This window comes from Nelumbo lutea, chromosome 1 (assembly GCF_056320005.1).
Source record: "Nelumbo lutea isolate HS-2025 chromosome 1, American lotus-T2T, whole genome shotgun sequence".
NCBI lineage: Eukaryota > Viridiplantae > Streptophyta > Magnoliopsida > Proteales > Nelumbonaceae > Nelumbo > Nelumbo lutea.
This window is the reverse complement of record NC_142684.1, coordinates 157,710,188-157,735,085: the sequence shown is the minus strand read 5'-3', so window position 1 is coordinate 157,735,085 and position 24,898 is coordinate 157,710,188. Positions and strand designations below refer to the sequence as shown.

Genomic DNA, 24,898 nt, shown 5'->3' with positions numbered 1-24,898 from the left:
GATTTGCAATCAAAGGTAGTTGAGATCGAGCCAATCCGAGTTTGAACTTTTGAGCTTTTGACTCGAGTTGAGCTCGAGCTCAAGTCTCTAATTCGAATCAAGATCGAGCTCGAACTCGAGCCTGATAGTATATGAGAGAGTCGAGCTCAAATAGCCAGATATTCAGCTTAGCTTGGCTCGAATCCACCCCAAGTTTGGGGTATTGATTGATATGAAGGAAAAAGTTGGAAAATAAACATTTTATCCAAAGTAAACTGCATGGTTATTTTGGACATTTTCATGCCTCTTGTTAGAGGATTATAAGAGAAGGGTTATACTTGCAACTATGTTAAAGTTCAAGAGAGGTGATTGCAATTACCAAACTTTAGGGGAGGTTTTTAGCAATGGTTAGAAACTTCAGGGGACATTTTAGCATTATACCCTTTAAAAACATGGGTTTCATATTGTTAAAAATTATTTTTGTATTTGATAAAGATCTAATTATTAGAATTATTAAATAAAAAATACCTCAAATACAAGATTTAATGTGAGAGAATGTGAGTTAATACCTTAAATATAAGACACAATGAAAGAGAATTAAATAAGGTGAAAATTATAAATGATATTACATTATTAACTCTTAGAAGTAAAGAGGGACTATATTAAAAAATGGGGGTAGTTTAGTTAAGTTCTAAACCCTCATTGGTACTTTTAATAGTATAAATAAATGTACTATATGTGTGTTTGTATGTATGTATGTATGTATGAATGTATGTATGTATGTATAAAATAAAAGTAAATATACACAAAAATTTTGACTTTCGTGGAAATTTTAAATTATAATAAAAATTATTATTATTCAATTTTGTATTCTATTTCCAACATAAATAAAAATAAATTTTATTTTAACAATTATTTTTATTTAATATGATGAATATATAATATTAGAAATGTTCCCAAATGTTTTAGAGAACATTCTATACTTTTTCACTTTTTGTGTTTTATCTTTTTTAATTATTTATTATTTAATTATGACACCATGAGTTTATTTGAAAAGTTGGATAATTGACCCACCATCTAGGTAGGAAAATAGATTTGCTTTTAGATCAATTTTAAATTATATATGTTATCTACATTATATAAATAATTTTTACTTATTACACTTAATCTTTGTTTGATATGATTAATATATTAGAGATGTGTACAAATTTTTTTTTTATAATTTTTATATTATTTTGATTATTTATACTTTTACTTTTTAAAGATTTATTATTTAACTATGACATCGTCAGTTAATCCATTTGACCCAATCCACGACCCAAAAAGGAAAATGGTTTGGTTTTTAGATTTTTTCTAGTTTTTTTTTGTAATTCTTCTTATTTTCTATTTTTAAAATTTTATTATTTGACTATGACATGATTTCATTTCTAAGTTGATTTTAGATTTGACATCCCATTTTCATCATTAATAAAAACACTTCTTATATTTTATACTCATTTTGTTTAGTACAATGAATATACAATATTAGAGATATGTGCAATTATTTTTGTTTTTCTATATTTTATATTTTATTTATTTTAATGTTTTATTATTACATTATGACATTGTTGATTAACTCATTTAACCCCAAATGGTTGAATTGCTTATCCACCACCGAGAGGGAAGAAAATGGTTTTGTTTTCCAATTACTTTTCAAAATATTTATTTTTATACTATTAAAATTAATGTTGTTGATTTAATTAGTAGAATTTAATGATGAGAAAAATATATCTCAAATATAGGATTTAATGAGAGAATATAACTTAGATATGAGATTTAATGAGAGAGAGAAGAGAATAAGAAAATAGTTTTTCTAATTGGTTTTAAATTTTATATTCCATTTTCATAATTAATAAAAATATTTCTTATTTACCATAATTATTATTGTTTAATATGTTGAATATATGATATTAAAAATGTTCCTAAAATTTTCTTTAATTTTTTTTTTGAAATTTTTATTATTTGATTGTGGCAACATGAGTTGGATCATTTGACCCAAAATGGTTTAACTTCTTACCATCACCTAGATGAAAAAATTATTTTTTCCATGTAGATTTTAAAAGTATAAGTTTTTATTTTATTGGAATTATTAATTTATTATATATGGATTTAATTAGTGGAATTTAGTGATGATAATAAATAAAATTGCTTTAAATATATGATTCAATGATGGTGAATGGGAGTTAATACCTTAAATGTGGGATTTAATGAGGGAGTTGAATGCATTGAATAATAGTATTCAATTTACATTTTTACCCTCATAATAAAAGGACCATATTTCAAGAAAAATTGTAAAATTTTAGAGGTTATTCGTACTTTTTATAGTAGTATAGGTGTAGCATAAAAACCCTACTTATGGCCCGTTTGGAGGGCTAAGATGAAGATTCATTAAATTGGTTCAACTAATTTAGAACGCCCCATATAATAAGCTTAGGGATAGGGATTTTAGAGATACTCAATTGATGACTGGGAGTGAAGTGATGCTACCGATAGTCCTAGACGAAGCAAGTCTCATAGAAGGTTTTGAGTGTCTATGTGGCTCTAGAGCAAGTCCAACAAGAAGATAACCTCGGAAGGTAGAAGAGTTACTCATTACAACGGTTAAGACATCATTTATGCTGCCGAGGGAAGGTACAATTACTACTTTGCACCAAAACATTGATATGAAAATAACTTTTTAAGTCTTTAACAATAGGAGAAGTTTAATTATGCAAACACTCGAAAGCCAAGAACATACGAGTAAAGCATATTTCATTCATTTAAGAAATTGATACAAGTACAAAGAATTGCCAATAAGGCCAATTAGAGCCAAGATACAATTTCTCAAGAAGAACAGAATATATAAACAGATGAAGGAGAACATAATGAACAACCCCAATCCACCACAAATGATGAGAGAAATAACAGGAGAGGTTCCCAAAAGAGACTGCAAAGAGCCGGTAATAGTATGGTTAGGGTAGATCCGCAAAAGACAATAGAACCCCAAAACATTACAACCACTACCAGAGACTATAAATGCCTTCCATAATTGCATCCGTCGAAGAACTATGAATGGAATTGGCCATGAATTGCGTCTGACGAAGAACCACAAATGGAAAAACGTAAAGCAACATCAACCGGTTTCGAATGCCCAATACAGGATCCAAGAGAAAGTAACCCCTTGTCAAAGCGCCTATAGAAAGAAGAACAAAAAACAACTAGAAAATAAAAGAGAGGATAATGGAAAAGGGGGACTCCCCAAAGGGTTCCACCCCAAAAGAAATTTCTATGATGGAAAGCAGATGATGAACAGAGAGATTGAGAAAACCTAGAAAAACTCGAGAGGGAAGCTCTCTCTAAATAGAGAGAGGGAACAGTTTCAAAGAAACCAGAATATTGGTTTCAGAGCCACAAGTTTTGTTGTCGCAATTTGGGGCTTGTGGCTTTTATCATTGATCACATTGGCTGCATTAGGAAGTGAAGTTTTCTAAAAAAGTCACTTTTATGAGGTCAAAACCCTTGTCCAAAGTGATTTTAAAGTATTTTTATAAAAGTGCTTTCATAATAACTTTTATAAAAGTGCTTTCATAATAACTTTTATAAAAGTACTTTTATAAAAGTGTTTTTGTAAAAGTGATTTTGTAAAAGTAATTTCATAAAAGTGATTTTATGCTAGCTTCAGTTTTGATTGATTTCAAATTGGACAAGGGTTTTGACCTCATGATTTCAAAGTGATTTTATAAAAGTCTACAAAAGCACTTTTATGAAAGTGCTTTTACAAAAGCACTTCTAAAAAAGTACTTTTATAAAAGTCTATGAAAGTACTTTTTTAGGTAAAAGCACTTTTACGAAGTCTTTAAATAAAGTGCTTTTGTAAAAGAACTTTCAAAGTGCTTTTACAAAAGTGCTTTTTCAATGCCAAAAGTGCTTTTATATAATTTTTTCTATTTCATTTGGTGTGGATTGGATCCAATTCAATCTATTTACATTTTAATGGATTGGATTGGATTTGGTTTATATTGGATTTGGATTGGATTGGGTCTAGTCCATTTCTAAGTGGACTCACATTGGACTATATCGGGTTGGACCAAATCCATCCAATTGACACCTTCGTTGAAGGCAAGGACCCCAGAAAGCAAGTGGAAGCCATAAATCGTTGCACTTCAGCCCTCTAAAATGAGGACTAAGGTGGGGTTTGATAAATCTGAAATTTCTGATCTGAAAAGTTAAAAATATAGTGTTTGAAATTTGAAAAGAAACATATGTGTTTTTCTACTTTTTAGAGGCTCTGAATCCATAAGTTTGTTTGTGTTGGATCAACCCTTTTTCATATGAAATTTACTGATTTTACTATTTTACCCCTAGAACATACTATTTGAAAATGATGAATTCAATTTGCATTATCTCATAAAAAATAATTTTCAACCTCAAAATAATATTGAAACAATACAAATAAAAAATAATTAATTAATAATTAATAAATGAAATTATTAAAATTAAAAAATAATTAATTACAATAAAAATATTAAAATAATTAATAATTTATACAAATAAAAAATAAAATAATTTTTAAAAATTAATGAAATAATTAAAATTACTAGTTAATAAAAATAATTAATAATTAATAATTAATAATTAACATAAGCAAAATTAATAAAAAATAATTAATGTTTAATAAAAATAATAAAATAATTTATAATTAATAATAATAATAAGCTGAACCACCACTGTTGCAAGTTGCAGCAACAGTGGCAGGAAGACAAGGGGGAGGGAGGGAGAGAGAGAGAGAGAGAGAGAGAGAGAGAGAGAGAGAGACTGTTGTTGCAAGTTGTGGTGGCGGGAAGACAGGGAGAGAGAGAGAGAGAGAGAGAGAGAGAGAGAGACCGTTGCAAGTTGTAGTGGCAGTGGCAGGAAGATAGGGTAGAGAGAACTGCCATTTTAGGCCACTTCTAAAACGCATCTGAGCGCGTTAAGTTATGGGCCTGATTCTAAAAATTTCAGATCTGAAAAAACTTTTCAAACCCTATTTCAGATGTAACACCAAACAAAGGTGGTGTCTGAAAAGCAACATTTTTAGATTCAAGCGTTTGAAAAGTGCAATCAAACGCCACCTAAGCTGGTTCAAAGTGCTTTTGGAGCACTTTGGATGAACTATTCACTTAAAGACAAAAGGCCAAGGTTTTCAACCCATTGTTGTTGACCCGAATGGTCGAACTATTTGAACTGTCACCAAATAGATTTTCTAGGTCTAGCTCGAACAAAAACTATTATTCCCAAAAAATTGTTGACAAAGTCAGAAAACTTTGACCTGGATAGTCAAACTGCTTTGCTCTAACTTCTAGGGTTTTGAAATAGGAAGAGGACGAGAGATCAAAGAAGAAAATAGAGACTCAGAGAGATCCGACTTAAACACAAAGATCCCTATGCTAGCTTGTTTGTCTTCTCCATTTGCTAGTGTTTTTTTTTTTTTTGTTATTTTTTCGTTCTTTGACATTTGCATTTAGTTTGGGTGACGTAGTGCTCTAGTTGCTGAACGTGATTCTCACTGCAGACTATATTGGGTTGGGTGATTCAGAGAGAGGTGGAACCGTGGATTCTTGGTAAGTTATTCATTTTATATTTTGTGTTAATTTTTTTTCTAGTCTTTTGTATATTTCAATTCCGATTTAGAATTCAATTTTTTTGCTAAAAAATGACCAAGTTTGGTGAATTGATCATTTTAGTTGTGTTTTAGAAATAATAGTAAATTGTGTGAGCGGGAGAAAATGTGAAGTTTTTAGGGCAAAATTACTCTTTTGTTAAAAACAGATTCCACCGAATCAAAAAGCATTCATGTTTTGTTCGTCTTCTCCAAGTTCAAATTCGACTCCAGTCGTTCAACTAGAAGAATCTCCAAGTTTGAATTTAACTCCATCCATTCAAACTATGATTGGTTGGAGACATCAACTCCAACCATTCAAACAACTTCAGATTGGGAAGCGTCAACTCCATCTTCAAAGTAAGTGTACTAGAGGAAGGTGGTGAATGATACTGTGAGATTGGCTTAAACAATAGGACAGTTGAATAAAGCTCATAATGCTTATCTTTGTGATTAATACCCAAACTACATATCTACTTATATGATCAACAACTAGAATAGATTTTGTGCCTACTGCCTAGACTATTTGGTATGGAGCGACATGGGTGGTGTTTTACAGATTTAGGCACATTCGACATGAGAAAGACCGGATTGTTTATTACAGAGTTGGAAACCATCTGGCATTATATAGACCAAATGGTTTATTGTAGTTTTGAATATTCAATTATAGTTGTAAATTTTATCCCCTCAGGTGATAAAATAGTATTTGCATCATCAAAATCATCTAAAGCCCAACATTCCATAAGGTGGTATATGATTCTCACAAGTTTATAAACCATCCGTCATGGAGAAGACCGGATGGTTTATTATAGAGTTGGAAACCATCCGACATTACGCAGACCGGATGGTTTATTGAAGTTTTGAATCTTTAATTACAATTGTAAATATCAGCCCCTTAGGTGATAAAATAGTATTTACACCCTCAAAATAATCTAAAGCCCAACATTCCATAAGGTAGTATATGATTCTCACATGTGTATAAACCATCCAACATGGAGAAGACCGGATGGTTTATTATAGAGTTGGAAACCATTCAGCATTACATAGATCGGATAGTTTTTTACTAAGTTGGATACCATTTGGCACTACACAGACTGGATTATTGTTTGCAACTTTGAAATATAATTTTTTATGCTTTCTGAAACATAAATTATACTTGCAAATATTTATCCCTCCGCGTTATAGTTACACCATCAAAATCATTTACAACCCATTAAACCTCTTTGTTATGTATGATTCTTATTAGAAACCATCCAGTACTAAACAGATCGGATAATTGTTTGCAATTTTGATACATAAATCATAGTTTTGGACAATTATCCCCTACAAGTAGTTACACCATCAAAACCATTTAGAACTCAATGAACTTCTTGGTTCTGTATGATTATCATATTTATAGACTTAGAAACCCAATTTGCATCACACATCAAAACCATTTAGAACTCAATGAACCTCTTGGTTTTGTGCACGACCATAAATCTTTGCCTCTAGTGCCTCTACTAGGACTTCTTTAACATTCAATTACTTAAACAATGAAATATAAATGCAAAGAAGCGACAAACAAAAAATAAAATATGTTAAATCTCCCCAGACTAATTAAAAAGAGTTAGAGAAACAAGAAACAAGAAAAAAAATAAAGGGATTGGGACCCCAAATCGAGATTAGAAGAAGAAACCCCTTCTTGCTAACTCTGAAGTTTGCAAGAAGACAAACAATCAAATAGTAATTTTGAACTCAAACTTGAAGAATGGGACTCCAAATCACTGGAACTCGAACTTGGACGGAGAATGGGATCACAAATCACTTGAACTCAAACTTGGATGAAGAATGGGACCTCAAATCACTCAAACTCGAACTAGGAGGGATTTTGCTTTGAAGATGGAGTCTTCCTAGCCAATCACAATTTGAATCAATCGAGTTGATGCTTCTTAGCCAGATGGAATTGATGCTTCCCAATTTGAAGTCGTTTGAATGGATGGAGTCAATGCTTCCAACCAGCCACAATTTGAATGGACGGAGTTGAACTTGAACTTGGAGATGCTTCCAGTAGCCACAATTTGAATGGATGGAGTCGAATGAACGAAACATGAATGCTCTTTTTGGTGGATTTTGTTTTTAACAGAAGTGTAATTTTGTCCTAAAAACCTAATGTTTCCTTCTACTCACTCAATTTTCTATTATTGTTAAAACATAACTGACATTGTCAATTGACCAAACTTAGTCTCTTTTTTGTTTTTGCAAAAAGTCCTATATAATATTCTATATTAAATGACATAACAGGCATATAAGCTTATTTCATACATAGTGCTATATATAATATAAATTACGAGTATCATATTATAATATTTTTATATAATATAATATAATATATGGTAGATTTCTTAAACTACCCTTATGGTTTAGCTAATTGACTAAGTGTGCCCTTACTGTTTGAAAAATGATTAATGGTACTCCTATTGTTTTTGACAATTGACTAATTCTTCTTAGTCATTAACATGCATCAACGGAAATGTGAAAGAGACTATTTTACCCTCCACTATAATTACTCGGATCTCTCCCTCTACTTTTTCATTTTTTTCACCGGAACTACCCGAATCATTGGAACTATCGAAATGATAGATGATGACCGGATCTTAGATTTGAGTATCTCTTAGATCTCAGATCTGGGTTCCTTGAGAGATACTCAGATTTGTGTTCTTAACTCGAATCTATCCTCTTTCTTCTGATTTTTCAGAATGGAGTAACCATCGGCGAAATAAGCATCGACAACATATTGACACTACCCCTACACTCCACTTCAAGGACAGCATCGACGATATCAGCAAAAGTCACCCATCTCCGGGGCCTCCTAAAATAACCTACTGAACTTCATCAGACCACTGAGGCCACTTGGACTTCCTGTGCTCATCGAAAGAGGAAGGAAAAGGTGAGGAGCAGGAAAAGAAATTCATCAGATCATCGAGGCTTCCTGGACCTCCCAATGCTCGTCGGAAGAGGAAGGCGAAGGCGAGGAAGGGGAAAAGAACTTCATCGGACCACTGAGGTAGCCTGGACCTCCTTATACTCGTCGGAAGAGGAAGGTGAAGGTGAGGAACTAGAAGAAAAGATTTCTAATGAGTGCTTTCTACCGAGAAGGTGAAGGTTGCTTCGACCTCCCTGTGCTTCTACTGATAGTCAATAGACTTGTTCATGGGCCGGGTGGCCCGACGGGCTAGCCCGGCCTGGCCCGACGGGCTTGAACACGCATATGAGCCCGCGGGCTTAACCTTGGTCCAAAAAGCCCGGCCCGCAATAAATTCGAGTTGGGCTCGGGATTTGCCAAAATAGCCCAGCCCGACCTATAATTAAACCTAAAAACCCTAGTCGAATACCTCCTCTTTTTTTCACCTCTTTGCCTCTTTCCCTTCTTTTTCCAGCCGAACCATTCTTCTCCACAGTTCTCATCCTCATACTCTCAGGCAATCACACAACTGGTGAGGTGGCGAACGTTCACTAGCACAACAACTCCTGCGGTGAGTCCTCACTCCTCTCCTTCTCTCTCTCTCTCTCTCTCTCTCTCTCTCATATGCGAAACTGATTACTATTAAACTTAAAATCACAGGTCGCAGCTCACAGACCACAGTCACCGCGAACTCAGTTCCGGCGAACACAATCACTAGCGACATAATCGGGCTTCGGGCTTTTTATCAGGGCCGGGCTTGGGCCCAAGTTGTAGGCCCATTGGTCGGGCCGGGCTTGGGCTCGGGCCTAACAAATTTTCATTAATGAAGAGTAAAAGCCCGGCCCGACCCGACCCATGAATAGGTCTAATAGTCAAATAGTTGACAATGATACTTCTATCGTCGAGAATCTGCACTCTAGATCTATTGATTCAAATCATTTGGCTGATTTGGTGCTAGAGAACATGGTTGAAGGTTGTAGCAACGGGAAAAGGCTGATTTCTATTCCTTCATATTTAAATCATTTGGCTGATTTTGTGCTAGAGAACATGGTGGAAGGTTGCAACAAAAGGAAAAGGTTGATTTTGGTTCCTTCATATTCAAATCATTTGGCTGATTTGCTTCTAGAGAACAAGGTGGAAGGTTGTAGCAACAGGAAAAGGTGAAGGCGAAGGCCGTCTGGACCTCCCTGTGCTTCTGTCGGTAGTCAAATAGTTGATGGTGATGCTTCTGCCGTCGAGAATCTGCCCTCTGGATCTACTACTCTAAAAAATGGTGAACCCAAACCCTCTAGATCACTATCGATCTACAGAATCCTCATGCAATGCTCATCACAGAAAATGATGAACCCAAACCTATCTATAGAATCCTCATGCACTGCTCACCACAAAAAATGACAAACCCAAACCCTCTAGAACTACTGATCTCACGACCCTCTTTTATTTAAGAATGTAGGTCTCTAAACTAAGTTCAACAACCCTGTTTTGGCCGCAACCCTTTCCCGACATGGGGAACCCAAGCAACAATGGAGACGAAACAAAACAGAGAGGGAGAGAGAATGAAGGGGAAGGAGAGAAAGTGTGTGCGAGAGATGAGGCAGAGGTGGAGGAGACTAATGTAGCGACAGGTTAAGGACTGAACCGGTTCGGTTTGCTGTCGAAAGGAAGATGGTAAGGGTAAAATTGGATTTTGTAAAGAATACACCTGTATATGAATTTAACGGATACAAACGGTAAGGGTAGAGCTAGTCAATTGTCGAAAACAGTAGGGGTGACATTAGTCAATTTTTAAATGGTAAGGATACACTTAGTCAATTAACTAAACCATAAGGGTAGTTTAAGAAATTTATCCTATAATATAATATAATATAATACATGTTTAAATATATACGGGTGGGGTGGATTAAAGCTAGATTTGAAGTATTAAACCCAAGCTTAATCCTAAAATTTACGGGCTGACGTGGGCGCCCGGTCCGGGCTTGAATACAAAACCGAGGCCCAACCCCGAAATTTCCGGATTGGCGGGCCGGGCAGAAATGATCACACCTTAGTGTCAAACGGTACTGTCGTTAGTTGATTGGTTGGTTACTTCTGCGGTACAACTCCTACCTCTAGATTCTGGGCTTTTTGTTTCCTCTGCTTCCTTGCGCCGCTTATCGTGCCCTGTCCCTGTTGTTGTTCGTCTCTGAGAAGGGATGAAGCCATCACCGACTTACTTCTTCACGGACTTGGATGATCACGGCTCCACGGTGGCGATGGACGTCGACGACGCCGACCCGCTCGATATGTTGGCCGAGGGTATTGTCAACGTCGACAACAAAATCGCGGATGCCGATTTCTTCAACTCTTTCGAGGATGATTTCGACGACACTGACATCAACTGAGTAGAAGACACCTCTCTTATCCTAAATAATCTGTTGCCGTTAGGGTTTTTTATATAGTGTCACCGTTATCAGGTTGGAGACAACGCTTATCTTTGCCCTAAAAAAGCTTGTACCCGTCCATGAACAGGCGAAGCAATTCCTAAGCTGCTAAATTTGATGTTCCTTCTCTGGGTTTTGAATGTTTTGTGTTGGAAGGTTGTTTATTTTCCTTGTGATTTTTGGATTTCTGAGACAACCGATGCCAAGATTTTTTTAAACAATTTTACGGTGTCGTATTAAGTTGATAATTCGTAAAAGGTTCGTTTTTCGTTTTTAATCCTCCTTTGTGCCTTCTACTTGTTTGTTTTATTGTCTCAGTGAATACAAGGGTTAATTTGATTTCATATTGTTGCTAGTATGTTGTTCACAGAGAACAGTATTTATCAATTATCACCATATATGCATACATATACAAATGTGGTTAGTTGCAGTATATTGCTGCATTAGGTAATGAAGTATAAACATGATTGAACTTCATTATCTGTGATTTCTCTATGTGCTATATGTATATGAAATTGGAAGGCTAGATTCATGAAGTGATTGAATAGTTACCTAAGTGATCATAGAATCCAGGGGGAGCAAGGGGATTGTGGATTCAGTAGCCTATCTAAATGGTTAGGGCATAATTAGAAGAACAGTATAGTCAGTATGATCTGTAATCAGTTACTTAATAGGTATATGTAATAGTGCCTTTAAGTTTCCTCCTTGACAACCTTGGAAATGTAATGGTGCCTTGAGTTTCCTAATAGGCTTATGTCATAACACCTACATAGGTTTTCTCTTTTTCCTTCATATACTGGAAAACTAATTAAACGCCAATTTCTGTAAGTATGTTGCGAACAGTTTAGTAAAGCAGAAAGGTCAATAAATTAAATAAATGTTACACAATAAAAAATTCACATTTATCAGCATGGCGTGTTGACCTTTTGGAAAAAAAATACGCCCCATATAATGTCTTGGGGCTAAGCTTCAGTTCAGCTAGGATTAGTAGGGTAAAAGAGCTTATCTTATTAGGAATTTGTTAATTTGGATTATAGCTGATAAGGGCAACTTTTGGGCCCTAATATCAATAAAAATAAACTTTTTAATATAATTGCTAAAATAGAATAACTTTTTAAAAAATATATCAAGAAAGGGCAAAAACATGACAAAAACGTTGTGCATTTTCTCCCTCCAAACCATCATTAAATTCTCTCATGTTCATCAAATAAGCTGAGAGGATGCACATGGTGGCTCTAGCCCAGCTCAACCTTCTCGTCGGAGCCCATGGCACTGGTACTACTTTGGTCACTGCTCAACTGCTTTGGCCCGTCATTCTCAACCTCCCTTTCAGTAGATACATGGGCAGAGGCTATACCGATCTAGTTGCCACTTTCACCTTCTTCTTCTTCCAACTGCGGCTCATAGTTTTCAGAGAAGATCATGATACAGGCACTAGCCGGAGATGGGAGCGAGCTCTTCGATTGTTCTATTGGAGGGCGATTGCGTGCGAAGGTAGAGGCAGAGGTGGAAAACTTGAGCCCTTCATGGGACGTGACTTCGATTGACTTCCGTGTATTGACTTCGATTAGGTAGAGGCAGAGGTGGAAGTTTTTGGCCAAACTCTCTCCCGATCTCCGATCTCTGATCTCCTTCACCATCGATATTTACTTGTATGGTCTCCAGTCTCCTTCTTAGTGCTCTCACTGATATTTGTAAAGCAAAAGTAGTGTTTGTGGGCGGAGGTAGAGGCAGAGGTTGGCGGCGGATTGGCGTTGCTGGAGGTGTTCATCTTCTTCTTTTCTCTCTCTCTCTCTCTCTCTCACACACACACACACACACACGCACACACACACACACAACACTGAAGGCGGAAGTGATTTGGAGGAGGAAGAAAATGACAGTGTTCTTTCCCTTTCTTGATATATTTTTTAAAAAGTTATCTTATTTTAGAAATTATATAAAAAGTTTATTTTTATTGATATTAGGTCCCAAAAGTTGCCCTTATCAGCTATAATCACTTGTTAATTTCATTTAGAATCTAGTTTCTTCTAGAATTTAGGAATTCAAGCTGGTTACCCATTAGTGTAAGTTGACCTTGTATAAAATGTGCGGTACAACTCGAGTGATGACTTTTAATAACTAAAAATGGGTGAATGCCCCTTCATGTGCTTCCTTTGTTTCATTGCTTCCACAAAAGCTGTTTGGTTGGTATTTTATTTTCTTTCTTTCTCCCCTTTATGTTTTAACCTATACTTCTTCTAGGACCTGATGATCATGTAACACTAAGCTTTAAGTACTTAATAACATTGCTTTGAGAATATGTTGATCAATGTTTTAGATGCTTGTGGTCAAAGACAGAGTACCTAGAATAGGTTTGTGGTTGGTTTAATTGCAAGTACTAATTTATGAAAACATGTTTTTTGCGATATCTGAATTGATTTCATTTTGGAGAGGGGCTTGATAACTTTGAAGGTTTAGGAAATGTTTTATAATTGGTTTTCATGTGTTTAGCAAGGGTGTTATGATACTTGACATGAAGTCTTTCAAAACCTTCATTGGTTTGGTTCCCATTCTTTTAGATAAGGTGGGCTGTTATTTACAAATAAAACCTGATTTAATCTGCAAAATGAATTTAAAAACCTAACCTAAGTTTACTAAGTGGACAGTAGGTCCCAAACAAAATACATAGGAATAGTTACCCTGTACTCAATAAAGAGGTGTAATTAACTAGTTTTAGATACAAAGGGTTTGTTAATAAATGATATTCAGATGTTACTAATCAATGATATTCGGATTGTCTTTGCTGTATTTTCCCCATTTCTTTACAAACAGTTTCATGCGCTGCTTCTGCTTTGCACTGTTTAAAGAAATCTTCCAAGAACATTGCTCTCCTTTGTACCTGGTTTGTAAACAACCACTTTTTACTAGATCATCTACATGTGATTGCTAGTTACAAGGAAGTGGAACTTCGTTATGCTTTGGTTATGTAGATGTTGGGAGCTGGTTTGATGTCTTATTAACCAAGATGTTGACAATCTGGGGGATGGTAGCTATAGGCCATAGGAAAGCAGTTTCAGTACAGTAAGCTCAAGTTTCTATTTGTTTATTTATTATTTTGCACATTTCATAGCTCTGGACTTGTTTTTGCAGGGTAGCCTTGTCATGTAAACAAGTGTCCAAGTTCTAACTATGCTGTTCTTTGCAGTTATACTCCATTTTTAACCATTCAACGTCCTTGATATATTTATTTTCTTTGTTGATGTTTTGGTTTGATCTCATTATTTTTGTTATTGATTCGTTATAAATCATGCTTTAATGGATTTGCTCCAGATGTTGGCTTGGGCAATTCTAGACCTGTATGCCGATATCTTGGATTAGCATTGTTGTGCTTCCAGCACCACCACTCATGGTTCAAAGTATTGATACGCATGAAACACAAAAATTACATATCACGTGTTTTTACAAGAATATTCTTGAGAGGGTTATTATATTTGAGCATAAAAGACGCCCCCAAAATCTATGTAAACTAGCAAGCAAACCCATGCAAATGCATGGGTTGAACAGAAGTTTTGGTAGGTTTGTATGGGTTGGCAAATTTAGGTTTGACACAGTTTGGTTCCAAGCCAAAGTTCATGTTCAAGGTTGGTTTAGGGTTGGCCTTTAATCCCATCCAGTTCATCTGATTTAAATCCATGTTTTATCAAAGAGGGTGAAGGGAGTTTCAAACACATTTAAGAAGAAATAAGGGATTTAATGGGGGAGAGAAGTTATAACCATTGACTATTGAAGAGAGAGAGGGAGAAAAGTCAAAACAATTTTATCATAGAAGAATAGTGATAAATTTTAATAGAGAAAGTTAAGCTATAAGAGGGTTTTATGAAGAGACATAAGAAGATTTTTAAATATTTCACATGTGTGAATAATGAGAGGTGAGATTCTCTGTGAGGCCTCTAGTGAATATATATATATATATATATATATATATATATATATAGAGAGAGAGAGAGAGAGAGAGAGAGAGAGAGAGAGAGAGAAGAAGAAGAAGAAGAAGAAAATGGATTTGGGTTGTTATTTTCCAAATTTAGAAACAAAGCATGCGGGAAAGGATTAGGAGCTTTAAATATAAACCCTAAATAAACCATTATAAATTTACAGCAATTCCTCTCGTCATCTTCATTATTTTTGTCAAGAGTTCTTAAAAGTGGTAGTGATAATTCAGTTTCTGTGATCCTTGTTTATGAAAGGTTAGAGAGAGAGAGAGCGGAGAGAGAAAGAAAGTAGAGGCAAGGAGAAAGAGAAGCAGCGAAACATATCATCAAGATGACTTTTGCTACCCATTCCAACCTAGAATGCTTTCTCTATGGCATAATCCCTACTATTCGTACACATTTCCTTCCCAAGGTGATTTTTTTTTTCTTTTTCTCCCTTTTTTGCACATGTTTTATAGCACTAATAATTAAGCACTGAGAAAATTTTTCATAATAATTACTTAAATTTTAGATGTCATAATTAAGATAAAAATGAAAACTAACAAAAGTAAGAATATGATTAAAAAATAAACTCAAATGCTTGTATTATTATTCCATTTTTTGCCATAAATATAATAAATTTTATTTTAACACATATTCTTATTTATTATGATGAATATATAACATTATAAATGTTCTCAAATGCGACAGAATTTTGTACTTTTTCATTGTTTGTGTTTTATCTTTTTTAAATATTTATTATTCAATTATGACATCATGAGTTCTTTGAAAAATTGGATCATTGACCCACCATCTAGATAAGAAAATAACTTTAATTTTGGATTTTTTTTAATTATATATCATCTATATTATATAAGTAATTTTTACTGATCATACTTAATTTTTGTTTGACATAATTAATGTTTAATTTTTTATATATTCTTTTGATTATTTATACTTTTTTTATTTTTTAAATATTTATTATTTAACTATCATATCATTGGTTAATGCATTTGACCCAAACCACTAACCCACAACCCCAAAAGGAAAAATAATTTGATTTCTATGTTGATACTAAATTTTATATTACATTTCCACCGTTGATAATGGATGTATAATAGTAGAGATGTACCCAATATTTATTTTTATGAATATATAACATTAGATAGGTGCCCAAAGGTTTTCTATTTTTATTTTTGTTATTATTTATATTTATATTTTTAAAAATTCTATTATTTGACTATAGCATCATTTCATTTATAGGTTGATTTTAACTTTGGCATTCCATTTTCATCATTAACAAAATTACTTATTACATTTCATACATATTTTATTTGGTATAATGGGCAATATTAGAGATATGTCCAATATATATGTATATATTTTTTGTATTATATATTTTAGTTTTTTATTATTTAATTGTGACTTTATTTATTAACACATTTAAACCAAAATGGTTGAATTGCCTATCCACCATTGTGAGGGAAGAAAATAGTTTTTTTTTTTCAAATTATTTTTTAAAATATTTATTTTTATAATATTAAAAGTAATTTTGTGGATTTAATAAGAGAATATACCTTAATATGAGATTTAATGAGAGAAAATAGGAAAATAGTTTTATTTCTAATTGGTTTTAAATTTTACATTCAATTTCGATCATTAATAAAAACATTTCTTATTTATCATACTTACTATTGTTTAATATGTGGAATATGTTATACTAAAAATATTCCCAAATTTTTAATTTCTATATATATATATATTTTTGCATTTTATCTATTTTTGAATTTTATTATTTAATTGTGACATGGGTTGGCCCATTTGACACGAAATGGTTTAATTTCTTACCACTGCCTAGATGAAAACAATATTTTCTTTTGGGTAGATTTTAGAAGTATGTTTTTATATTATTGGAATTATTAATTTCTTGTGTATACATTTAATTAATAGAATTGAAGGATGAGAAGAAACAAAAATGCCTTAAATATATGATTCAATGCTGGTGAATGCAAATTAATACCTTAAGTGTTGTATTTAATGAGAAGAAATTAAATGCATTGAATATCTTATAGTATCTTTTCAACTCGTTTAATTGATTATCTTTTACCCTCATTTTATATTAATACATTTAAATATGAAAGGGTAAATTTTGTTATAAAAAAATTCAAGAAATATTACTGAGGCTATTTGTGCTTTTTAAAGTAGTATAGATATTCATCACTAACACTATCCTAATCAATCAAGTTTCTTTTCTAGCAACATTTGCAATAACTCACGTGCTTAACACAGGTTACTCCGCTAGTTTGTATATTCTTTTAGGATGATAATATAAGTTTTTTCGGGGTAAAAGACTTAAAATTTGACTTTTCATATAAATAATGAAACTTCCCCTCTTTTTTCAAAATTGACCAAGACCTCCCCTATTAGGCAAATGTAAATGGACAAAGACCCCCCACCCCCTTTGTTGGTAATTTGGCAAATCTGATTGCATGTGATGCTATTTTTTTAGGATTAATTAATTATATGTACCCTGTATATTAAGGGAACTACACACGTTTTAAAAAATAGCTTTTTTTAAGACGTGTGTCTTAAAAATCCGATGAGGCTTGATTGATCAATTACATGAAAAATACACCTGCACATATCTTAAAAAATATTTTTTTCTCTTATTAAAACCAATTTTAACTTGTCATAGATTGGAAAATTACAAGACTTGTTTTGAGTTTTTAAATAGGAGCTTATTTACAATCTTTAGATTAATAGAGGAGATGTTGACTTGTCACACCCACGTGGCTTGCGAAGGGCAGATTTAACTTTTGGTACGAGGTTGAGTGTTGATGTTTCCAACAACCACGATTCGATCAGGTGTGATCAAGAGGCACAATTCAAAGTTAATAACCATTAATTGCTAATTACCTTTTCAATAGTCACAATGTTTGAAATTGTGACTTTTCAAGGAGTTTTTTTTTTAACCATCACCTTTCTCTGTTTCATAACTCTTCAGAAATTATTTAAGGAGCGTGAATCAAGTATTTTCACACACAAGTTTAGAAAATCACTCATGTCCCTCTCAGTTCGACTTGCTACTGTCTCAAAGAAGGTTTCTTTGGAGACTCTTCAATTTTGTTGGTTGTAGAATCTCGCCCAAGGTTCTGTTGTATCCTGGGAACGGATTTGCTCACACACACTCACACACAAAAGTAGAAAGTGCCACATAGATGGCCTCAACTTTCTCCCTTACCCCAGTTGAGACAAACCCTCTTCGTTCTTGCCTTTGTTGCTCTCTCATGAAGCCATTTCACCGGTGTCTTCTCCCTTGCTCATGTAGCGATGTCATCATGCCTAGCCCACTTCACATTTTCTAATTGTGATAAGAGTCTTGACAAAGCAGGAAAACAAGGTCAACATGCCTCTTATCATTTTCTACCCTTCTTCAAACTGATTCATTCACTAATATTGGATTTTCTTTGAAAAAGAATTTCATTCGATTAATTTCATTCATTTTTCAAAACTTTTTCTATCCTTGCACGGAGTTAACTTTTTTCAGTTGTCATGGACAAAGAAGGGAACTTTTTTGTCCTCGCGCTAAATCCTCAACCCTAAACCTTGAACATTAAACCATAAACCCTAAATCATAAAACTCTAAACCCCAAACCCTAAGCCCTACCCCTGAACCCTACACCCTAAATCTCAAACCCAAAACCCTAAACCTAGCCCTAACCCAAAATCATATACCCAATACCCAAAACATAAAACGCTAGAATCCTAAACCCTAAATCCTATACCCAAAACACTATACACTGAACACTAAATCATAATCCATAAAACCCACAAGCTATAACCCTAGCAAACCCAAAACCACAAACCTTAAACCCTAAACCATAATCCCTAAATCCAAAACACTAACCCTAAACCATAACCCGTAACCACTAAATCCTAGACCCTAATCATAAAACCCTAAACCCTAAATCCTAAATCCTAAATCCAAAAACTTAAAAAATCCAAAACCCTAAGCCCTAAAACATAATCCCCAAACACTAAACACTAAACCTAAACCCTAAAACATAAAACTATAATCCATAAATCCAAAATTCCAAAATTGTAAACACTAAACCCTAAACCCTAAACCCTAAACCCTAAAGTTAAACCCTAAACCCTAAGCCCTAAACACTAACCCTTAGACCCAAAATCCTGACCCAAAGCCCTAGCCCTAAAGCTAAACCCGAAACTCTAGACCAAAAACCTTAAACCCTAAAAAACCTAAAAACCCTAAAAATGCTAAAACCCACACTAAAACCTAAAACCCAAACCTTGTCCCCAAACACTATATATCATAAACCCTAAGCCCTCAACCCTTAACCCTCAACCCTCAACCCTCAACCCTAAACCCTAAACATTAAATCCTAAACCCTAACCCTTAAGCCCTAAATGATAAACCCTACACCCTAAACCCTAAACCCTAAACCCTGATCCCTAACGCCTAAAACCTAAAACATAAACCCAAAATCTTATACCCTAAACACTAAAAACAAATCCCCAAACCCTAAATCTAAAACAAGTAAGCCCCATACTATAAAGCCAAAACCCTTAACACTAATCCCTTATCTCCAAAACATAATACATGAACCCTAAAACCAAAGCCCTAATCCTTAAACCCTTAACCCTCAACCTTAAACCCTAAGCCCTACACTAACACTACGAAAAACCCTAAAACCATAAAACATAAACCCAAAACCCTTAACCCTAATCCCTAAACTACAAATCATAAACCCTAAACTGTATAGCTAACCCTAACCCAAAACACCAATTCCTAAACCCTAAACCCCAAATAATGGCCTAAACACTAAATACTAAACACTCAATCCTAAACTCTAAACCATAAACCTAAAACCTTAAAACCTAAACACTAAACCCTAAAACCAAACACTAAACCCAATACACCCCAAATCCTCAACCCTAAACCTTAAACCTTTAGCTCTAAACCATAAACCCTAAAACTCTAAACCCTAAATTATACCCTAAACCCTCAACCTTAAACCAAGCCCTAACCCTAAAACGTAAACCCAATAACCAAAACCCAAAATACTAAAACCATAAACCCAAAACCCAAAACCTTATAACCATAAAACCATAAACACTAAACCCTATACCTTAAATGCTAAACCCTAACCCTAACTCCTAACACTAAACCTTAAACCCTAAAGCCTTAAAATCCTAAACCTCAACCTTAACTCCTAACACTAACCCTAAACCCTAAAATCCAAACACTAAACCCTAAACCCCAAAACCTAAACCCTAAACCCTAAAGCCCAACCCTAAACACTAAAACAAAACTATAAACCCTAAACCCTAAAACTTGAATCCCTAAATTATAAATCCTTAAACCCAAAAAACATACCCTACACCCTAAACCCTAGACCCATACTCCTGAACCTAAACCCTAGCCCTAAAGCTAATCCTAAAACCCCAAACCAAAATTCCCTAAACACTAATAAACATAGAAACTCTTAAAAATGCTAAACCCTACACTAAAAACCCAAATCCAAAACCTTAAAACATAAAATATAGAATCCCTAGAACACTAAACCCTAAACCCTAAAACAAATAATCCCAATACTATAAAACCAAATCCCTCAACACTAATCCCTTATCTCTAAAACATAATACTTGAACCCTAGAACCAAAATGTTAAACCCTAATCCCTAAACCCTAAACCCTCATCCTTAAACCTTAAGCTCTAGACACTAACCCTATACCAAAAACCATATAATCATAAAACAGAAACCCAAAACCCAAAACCCTAGCCCTAAACCCCAATTCCTTAACAAAAAACACAAAACACTAAAACCCTAACCATAAAACCTAAACCCCAAATGATGGCCTAAACACTAAATACTAAACACTTAACCCTAAACCCTAAACTATAAACCCAAAACCCTAAAACATAAACTCTAAACCCTAAATCTAAACTCCTAAACCCTAAATGCTCCTAAATCCTTAACCATAAACCTTAAACCTTAAGCCCTAAATCATAAACCCTAAACCCTATTCCCTAAAACCCTAAACCCTAAATCTTAAATCATATATTATAAACTATTAACCCTTATCTTAAACCCCCTAAACCCTAAACCCTAAACCATAAAACCCTAAAAAATAAAAAGGCTAAACCCTAAACACTATAATCCCTAAAACCCACAAATCTCAAACCCTAGCGAATCGTAAACCATAAACCTTACACCCTAAACTCTAAACAATAAACTTTAAACACTAAACCCTAAACTTTAAACCCTAAACCCTATTCCCTAAAACCCTAAACCCTAAATCTTAAATCATATATTATAAACTATTAACCCTTATCTTAAACCCCTAAACCCTAAAGCATAAAACCTTAAAACATAAAAATCCTAACCCCTAAACCACAAAATGCCTCAACCCTAAACTCTAGATCAAAATGCTAACCCTTAAAACCCAAAAGCCAAAATACCTAATCCTAAATGCCAAAATATAAAATTCCTAGAACAAACCCTAAATCTAAAACAAGTAAGCCCATATTGTAAAGCCAAAACCCTCAAAACCAATTCCTTATCTTTAAAACATAATACCTAAACCCTAAAATCATAAAACATAAACCCTGAACCCTCAACCCTAAACTACAAACCGTAAACCCAAACCCTAAACACCAAACCAAAAACACAAAACACAAAAATCCTAAGCATAAACACTAAACCCAAAACCCAAAATAATAGCCTAAACACTTAATACTAAACCCAAAACCCCAAACCCAAAGCCCTAAATATTAAACCCTAAAACCAAACACCAAAACCCAAAATTCCCCAAAATGCCCCAAAATCCTCAACCCTAAACCTTAAACCTTTATCCCTAAACCCTAAACACTAAAATGTACCCTTAAACTCTAAACCCTAAATCCTAAACCCTCAACCTTAAGCCAAGCCCTAACCCTAAACTATAAACCCAATAACCAAAACCTAAAACACTAAAACTATAAACCTAAACCCTAAAACCCTAAACACTAATTCATATACCTTAAATCCTAAATCCTAAACCCTAACCCTAACTCCTAAAACAAAACCCTAAACTCTAAAACCCTAAAACTCTAAAGCCAAACCCTAAACCCTAAAACTAGCATTAATCCCTAAATCCTAAACCTTAAACCATAACATTATACCCTAAACCCTAAACTAAAACTCTAAACCTAAACACTAATCAATGAACCCTATAGCCTAGGCCATGAACCCTAAACCTTAAAATCTTGAACCCTAAAATCCTCTAACCCCAAACCATAAAACATTAAACCTTGAGACCTAAAACCCTAATCCCTAAAACAAAAAACCCTAAGCCCTAAACCCTTAACTTTAAACCCTAAACCCTAAAACATAAACCTAAACCCTACAACCTAAAACATAAATCCAAAATCCTATACCCTAAATGCTAAAAATACTAAACCCTAATAATAAATCCCAAACCCTAAATCCTAAACCTAAACCTAAATCATAAACCCTAAAAACCCTAAAACCCAAAACCCAAAACATAAATCCCTAAGTCCTAAATTCTTAAACTCAAAACAATAAACCCTATACCCTAAACACTATGCCCTATAACCCTAAACCCTAGACCTATACCCCTAAACCTAAGCCCCAGTCCTAAAGCTAATCCTAAAACCCCAAACCAAAATCCTTAAACACTAAAAAGCACAGAAACCCTCAAAACTGCTAAACCCTACACTAAAAACCCTAAATCCAAAACCTTAAAACATAAAACATAAAACCCTAAAGCCTAAACTCTCAACACTAAACACTAACTCCAAAAATCTAAATCTAAGATCCTAACCCCTAAACCCTAATTTCAAAACCCTACACCATAAACCTTAAATCCTAAACTATAAACCGAAAACCCAAAAAGCATAAAACATAGACCTTAAACAATTAACCCTAAACCCCAAACCTTAAAGCTTGTTGCGAGCGTTAGGAAAATGACTCAATAGGGCTGGGAATGGAGTTGCCACCCATCAATTATAGAAATGGAGGTGATAAGACCTCCGAGAGTGACATTAGAAAGCGTGTTTGGTTTAATAGTAACCCCAAAGCCTCAACACTAACTACACCACTCTGGATAGGACTTGGATGGGAGAGGGAAGGGATTAGGCACCCCTCACCCGAGTCCAATAGGTGGGGCCAACATGGTGATCTCGAATAAACATAATCACAAAATAAATAATTATTTAATGAAGCAAAACCAATAAATAACAAAACATCACAAGAGAATCAATCTGATTATATTTTTATTTATTATTATTATATTTATTTTTTATTTTTAATTTTATAGTTTTTAATAATTTTATTTACTTATATATATATTTACATATTTATTTTCGTCTCCTTTTTAATCTTTTATATATGTTTTTTTATTTATTATTTTTATATAATTTTTTATTTTAGTTTATTTCATTTTTTTTTACTATTTCCCTTTCAATAACCCAACCTCCTCCTTGCTACCTAAGCAAATCTAAACTTACTAAACTAGTTTCCCTCATTTCAACCCTTTTCCCGACTTTGGTATTGTTAGATTTATTCCTTGTATTTTCCCCCCTTTTAGTTTCCTATTTTTTATCCTTTATTTCATAACTTATAATTTTACCTTCACTAATACTATTTATTTCTCTTGTTATTTTCTTTTATTCAAGATCTGTCCTACTTGCTGCTATTAGGCCCCTCATCTCATATCTATCCTAACCCCTTGAGCTAAACCCCTTTTTATTACTATTGTCACTCTTATGAGCATATATGCAATTTAAATCGATAGTCCCCCCAAAATCACATCTTTAAGCATGAATTCACATGAGAACTAAAGCCAATCCAGCATAAATACCAAACACAAAGGGGGGTCATGGAGAATTTACCATGAAAAAACATTAAACACAATCATGAATGTGAAGGAATAACGATCACAATCACGAACACATTTATGTACATGCAAGAATGATAACCTTAAAACTGATGAGGAACCATGAATTGAGATGCAAGTCTCATAAAATTCAACAATATACACCATAGGAAATTGATCTTCAATGGTAAAACCCCCCAAAAAAGGACAAACAGGGATTGTGAACCATGGTAAAACTTAGCACTATTAAAGTTACATTCAGGTTCAACTGAAAAAAAAAAACTACAAATGAATATGCAACAAAGGTTTAGATCGGATTGGGTTGGGGATAGGATCTACGGGAGTGAATCTGAGAGGACCTACTTGATCGATCCACTCCCCAAGTTACTCGAATGATGTCCTGGCCATCGGTTTCTTAATGCTGCCAATAAGAACTCCTGAAGAGTTTGATATGCTTCGCGAATATGGATTAGGGATTATGGCGAGTCGGACAATCTTATCACCATCTTCCTAATGCAAGTAGGTTGGAGATGTGGCATTGTTCTTCAACGAAGGAGATGACAAATAGTGACAAATTTTAGGTTAGGGTGAGTGAAGCACTTGACCCCCTTTTTAATGAGTGTTAGGGATATTGTTCTAATTTTTATAAAATTTGAGCGTATTTTCATAATTTTGCGAACTCGGGTTTAAATTGGTTCATGGAGTCAAGTTGGGGGTTCTGGTTCAATGATGGAGTTTTTCGAGTAAAAAATGGAGGGTTGAGATGGGTTTGAGTGTAGAGAGGGGTTTTATGTGTATAGACTATTGAGATTAGTGAAAATGGAATCTTTTCAGATAAAGGGGTAAATTGGGGTATTTTGGGTGAAAATTGGCAGGGTGGGGTTTTTGGACATTCAGAGTTGATTGGTGGGGTCCAATTAGGCCAAATGGGCTCGGATCGGGCTGATTTGGAAAGGGCTTAATTTGACTAATTTGTAGCATCGGAACAGAATCTACATGTGATCGAAGGGCTAACAAAGGCAATTTTGGGTGAAGTTTCATAGGGTAGGGT

The 24,898-nt window shown here is 34.1% G+C and overlaps 1 protein-coding gene across 1 annotated transcript; it reads left to right on the top strand.

The window, feature by feature from the left end:
* Positions 1–10,666: 10,666 nt before the first annotated feature.
* On the top strand, positions 10,667–11,273 carry SMAP1 (small acidic protein 1). Its single transcript, XM_088957545.1, has one exon. It carries the CDS (start codon positions 10,769–10,771, stop codon positions 10,955–10,957), a length of 189 nt encoding a protein of 62 aa, XP_088813671.1. The 5' UTR covers positions 10,667–10,768; the 3' UTR covers positions 10,958–11,273.
* Positions 11,274–24,898: the final 13,625 nt, after the last annotated feature.

What these genes read in the sequence shown, in the direction of transcription:
- SMAP1 (XM_088957545.1), top strand. Translation starts at nt 10,769, where the DNA reads ATGAAGCCATCACCGACTTACTTCTTCACGGACTTGGATGATCACGGC.